The 5,415-nt window shown below is 37.5% G+C and overlaps 1 protein-coding gene across 1 annotated transcript; it reads right to left on the minus strand.

The window, feature by feature from the left end:
* Nucleotides 1-2,349: 2,349 nt before the first annotated feature.
* LOC113232275 (calexcitin-2-like) lies at nucleotides 2,350-3,613 on the minus strand. The gene is made up of 2 exons (XM_026466946.1): nucleotides 3,491-3,613; nucleotides 2,350-2,792 (listed from the first exon to the last, which is right to left on the minus strand). Exons 1-2 carry the CDS (start codon nucleotides 3,594-3,596, stop codon nucleotides 2,350-2,352), a joined length of 549 nt encoding a protein of 182 aa, XP_026322731.1. The 5' UTR covers nucleotides 3,597-3,613.
* Between the last annotated feature and the right edge of the window lie 1,802 nt (nucleotides 3,614-5,415).

Here is a 5,415-nt window from a genome sequence, read left to right on the forward strand (position 1 = left end):
AAAATCTTTGCAATTTCTAAATAAAAAGCCAAGAGACATCTAGCCTTTAGAGGCAATTTTGCTAATATATTTGTCAAACTCTAATTCCGGATCAAATGTTAGTCCCAGATCCCTTATGATACTGACTGTTGTTATGTGCTTATCGGGTCACGGTTTATATTTATTGTTTTGCATGTTTTGTTTCGAGTGAAATGCATATAGTAACATTTTCCTACATTAAGTGTCATGTTATTAATTGCGCACCACTCAACAAGCCTAGACAGATCCTCCTGAAGAAGAACAGGATCCGAGGCAGATTCTACAGGCTTAGCTATTTTGACACCATCGGCGTAAAGGTAAATGAAAGAATGCGAAAAACAAGTTGTTATGTCATTGATGAAAATATTAAAGAATACAGGGCCAAGATGTAATCCCTGAGGGACTCCCGAGGGCGTGGAGAGGGTCCGATGTAAAACCATTTAAAACTGCCTTCGAAGTCCTGATATGATGATGATAGTGATCATACTTTGTCCTTTTTGTACTCGGGCCCAATTCTGACGTGCGATCTGTTACTACCGCATTTTTTATTTTTATATTATACGACGATATCGATCTCACATTACTTTTTTGTGACTTGACGTCACCTTCAACTTATCTTTTTATGATAACGCCCTGCCTTTGATAAAATTGGTACTGATTTACGGATTATAGAACTGTATAATTGATTAAAAATATACATATTCAGTAAACACTTGAAAAATGAGGTTAAATGATTTTCGTGCAGGTCCGGATTCACGGGAATGACTTTGTAGGACTTGAGGCCCTGTTTCTTTTTTCTGAGCCTGGCAATAAGCGACACGCCTATCCATGACAGTTGCAGTGCACCCGGGGTTTGAAATCGCAAAGATATCGTCACCCTGAGATATAATTAAGTTGACAAGTCCCACGTGCTTGTAATTTCAGCAACACCCTTACCCTTCCCTCTTAAACTGGAACGCAGCAATGCTCACATTACTGCTTGGCGGCAGAAACAGGTAAGGTGGTACTTCCCTGAACGACCGCTGTACTGCTATTGATGTTTTCAAACAATTGTTTTTGATGAAAGCAGTTTCAGTGACCTGATTCTGTATATTACACGAAAGACACAGATCGTCAGTGTTACCAATACTGCCACAATATTTACTCACAGTACTTGAGTATTTATTAAGAGGGAGCAGAGGAAAATTCCTAATCTTCGATTTGATTTTAGAGGGGTATATCCACTTTAAAGTTAAAAATAAAATATTGTATGAGTAACTACACGATATATTCAAGCATAGACATTAATCAGAAACATAAAACAATAAAGTTTCCTCGATAGATAAAAATCACGAAATGACCTCTAATTTTCACATTTTTTCGATTTATCCTCGAAATGCTACAGGTTATTAGGACAAAAATTAGATAATTAATTATATTTATGCATGATCGACAACTGTCACTACGGATTTTTTTTTAATCCCTTTAGTTTTAGAGTTATTCCGCTAAAACGAATTTGGTACTTTTAATGCGTAAAATTCAACATCTCCTGTCGCATGTCACGCGAACTTCAGCCATATTTTTGTTTTACAAATTTGGGCGGAGCCAACGTCAAAACTTTTTTGGCATGCTTAAGAAAAAATTATAAAACAGAATACATAAATTTAAACATGGCGGCGGCGCAACAGAAACCTTCTGAATAGGCATTGGGCTGATTACTATTATTACACACACAACAACAATAACAGCTGTCCGTCTCTGCCGCGCCGCGATTGTAGTCGCCCTTGCATTTGTATAATAACCTAATTATTCTATTTATTATCGAGCTTCTTGAGGCAATGTATACAATAGTTAATATTTCTTAACTACTATACACATTTTCTACGCATTGTACAGAATACCTAGGTATTATAAAGAATGCCGGCCGTAGATTTGGCAAAGTATAAAATGAAAGACAAATAAATCAAATTAATCATTTCTGTTTGCGTTTCCGAGCTGGTGCGACCCCGTCCTGTGTCTATAACAGTTGTAGTGCCACTCAAATCTTTAAAACACAAAGATTTGAGGAGCACTGCCACTGCTCCCGTCACCCTGAGACGTAAGTTGATAAGTCTCATATGCCTGTAATTTCACATTTAAGGAAAAAAAATTCATGGGATCCCCTATCAGATTCTGATTTGACAACACTGGGACCACGAGAGTTCACCCTTTCAAACAAAAAAAGAATTTTCAAAATCGATTCACAATTGATGAAGATATCTGAAAACATACATACAGCCGAACGTATAACCCCTCCTTTTTTGAAGTCACTTAAAATAGAAATAAAAATCACTTGTTAGTTTATCGGTACTCTCAATTTATTTGTCCAAAAACACAACTACCAGGTGCATTAACATCGTCACTAGTAAAATATTCCTTGAACAGAGTAAAATACTCTTCCCAGTTCACTTTGTTTTTACCTCCAGCTGCTTTTTTAAAAGATTCTAACGACTTGTCTTTGCTGATTCCGAAATTCTCAAAGAAATCTGCAAATTCCTGATCATCTATAGATCCGTCACTTCCTGCATCGATTAGTTGGAAAATACACTTGGCGTAGAGTTGATACCACTCATCAGCCTTTTCTGCTTTCTTGGAATACTCGTCCCAGAGCTTGATCCATTCATCTTTGTTGATCGTTCCATCGCTATCTGCGTCTGCTGCTTTTATAAGTCCATCCCAAACGAGGTCCAACATATCTTCCATAAATTTGTAAATTATATCCCCAGGATTGTAGCCACGTTTCTTTGCTACATTACCTGCAATAAATGATAGACATGTGTATATTATATAACAATAATTGCATTTGTTTATTAGTTAACTATATTTGTACATTACTTCACAAGAACCTTTTTTATATGTAGAACATCACTGTTTCCTTCATTAGGTTGGCATTACACTTGTTAACGCTCAATCGGCTTGAGCCGTGAGTAATACGAGCTAAAAAGATGTGTGCTCGCGTCGGCAGTACGAGAGCAAGCGATACGCACAACAACTGTTTCAGTTTTATTAGACAGACGTAAAGCATTTTCTGACCGGATTAATACCATTCCACGTCGACAGATGTGGTGACCCCTTAACGATTTTTTTATAAGTGACGGGACGAACAAGCCTTGCACTTGGTGTGCGACGCGTCTACCCATAACAGTTGCAGCGTGACTCAGAGCTTTATTTTAAATTGCATAGATCTAAGCTACTGTTACTGCACCCGACACAGTTCGTCCAGGGAGCTACCACCTCACCTTTTTCTGCTACCAAGCAGTAATATGAGCATTTCTGCGTTCTAGTTTCCAAGGGTAAGAGTGCAGGTGATACTATATGCACATGGAACTTATCAACTTATGTCTCCGGGTGACGGGCACAATTTCAAACCCAATCGTCTAAAAGTATTTTAAAGCTAATTGAAGCAATGGAAAAAGCCTATTACGACCTAATTACAATTTTCAAAGATACTCACGCATGGTTACGAGAAAGTCGTTTTTATCAATGGTACCATTTTTGTTTACATCGATAAAAGTATTGAAGACATGAAGGTACTTCTTCGTCCTAAAATCCGACACCATTGTTAATGCAACTTCTTTGACGGTCGACAGTTAACAAAAAGAATCAATGTAGGATTTCTTTCTTTATAATAATTAAATATAAGGTTTATCTCATAAAAGGTATTGCTATTAATCGCTAAATCCTTTAAATCTTTCGCTAATAGACATATCTTTTTATCATCAATTTTTGAAGTATAAAAATGTGTGATCGCTTCAAAGAACAATGCATAACTACCTAAATATTATAATAATTTGCCTTTTGTATTATACAGGCTGTCCCACGGGTATGAGACACGTACGGACAAATGTACCTATGTCAAGGTCTATCTCTAGCTACATTCGCTCAATAAATTTACGCTAGTAAGTAACAGGATCTCAGTTCCGACTAGTTATTTGCACCCTTTGGAGTCGAAACCTTTGGCCCGTGAGTTCCGAGCACCCTTCACCTTTCTAAATTTTATCAAACAAATTTAAAGACAGCGCCTGGGAAACCCAACGTATTAGCATAGCTATACAAAGGTGTTCCACTGCCAGCATCTTACGCACCTTGCCGCGGGAACTCAATTTTATCCTAGTTTTAGTTTATAGTATTTAGGCTTTCAATCTGTTATGGGAAGATCGTGGTCTAATGATGCCAAGTACGAGACTCAGCAACCTTAGGTTCACAGATGCTTTCATCCTCATGAGTGATAATCTCGCTGATATACAAGTCAGGACCCACCAGTTAAACGAGACTTCTGTACAAGTTGGCTTGGATATGCATTTGCATAAAACGAAGATCATGACTAAGGAAGTGGAGAACCCGATGGAAATTACAGTCAACCTAACTGTCGTCGAAAGAGTGGATAAATATGTTTATTTGGGCCTGAAATAAAAATGGACAAAGAAAATCAGCTAAATTAAATTAACAGGCGTATACGGTTGATGTGGGCTGCATACACAAAGCTTTTAAAATGAATTTTACTGCTGGACAAAATGCAACAATATTCTACCAGTGTATCCTGCCAGTATTAACTATGGTGCCGAAAGCTGAACACTAACAAATGACAATTCACAAATTACTGGTACACCAGAGGGCATTATAAAGGAATCTCATGGGAATTACACTCAAAGACCGCAAAACAAATGTGTGACTGAGACATGAATGCAGAATCGCAGATGTCACCAAACGCGTAAAGAGCGCGGGTTACGATACTCGAAAGCATGGCTCCGGCTGTAAGGCGATCCTCGAGTGGAGACCTTGGAGAGAAAAACACTCCAGAGGGAGACCAGATGCTTTGAAAGGCGACATAAGGAAAGTGGCAGGATTTAAATTGGATGGAGGTGGCACAGAACCGAAGGAAATAGCAGAAACTGAAGGAAGTCTATACCGATATGGTTGAGAAGGGCTAGAAAGACGAGGAAAAAGAGGTTTTTAATGTCCTATTGATTTTTTCTATTTTATGAATCTACTAATATCCATCCTTTCTTCATGATATCATCAAAGCATTCCTTTTTCCATCCTGGACACAACATCATCTTTCACAACACAAATCTCGTAAGCTATTATTTTCATAGCGTAAATGCTACTTTCATGTTGTTTCTACCATGCCACTCACTACCGTACAACAAGGTTCGGAGCACATAAATTCTAAATAATAAAAAAAAATATTTTTATAGCAAATCAAACTATTTTTTCTGATCTAAATTGCGTATATTTGTTTTTTCTAACAATACAACATTTTGGGCCCTGTACAGATCCCACAATCACAGCTGACTAAGATGGTAAAGTTATCAACCAGTTACGTCTAATATTAATGCAAACCAACCTATTTTTCACTATTGTTACATAAGCTATTAA

Source organism: Hyposmocoma kahamanoa, unplaced genomic scaffold (genome assembly GCF_003589595.1).
Source record: "Hyposmocoma kahamanoa isolate Upper Pololo Valley unplaced genomic scaffold, ASM358959v1 68, whole genome shotgun sequence".
Lineage (NCBI taxonomy): Eukaryota > Metazoa > Arthropoda > Insecta > Lepidoptera > Cosmopterigidae > Hyposmocoma > Hyposmocoma kahamanoa.

What these genes read in the sequence shown, in the direction of transcription:
- LOC113232275 (XM_026466946.1), bottom strand. Translation starts at nt 3,596, where the DNA reads ATGGTGTCGGATTTTAGGACGAAGAAGTACCTTCATGTCTTCAATACT. An exon ending in CGACTTTCTCGTAACCATGC is followed by an intron (nt 2,793 to 3,490) that starts GTGAGTATCTTT and finishes CATTTATTGCAG; the next exon opens with GTAATGTAGCAAAGAAACGT.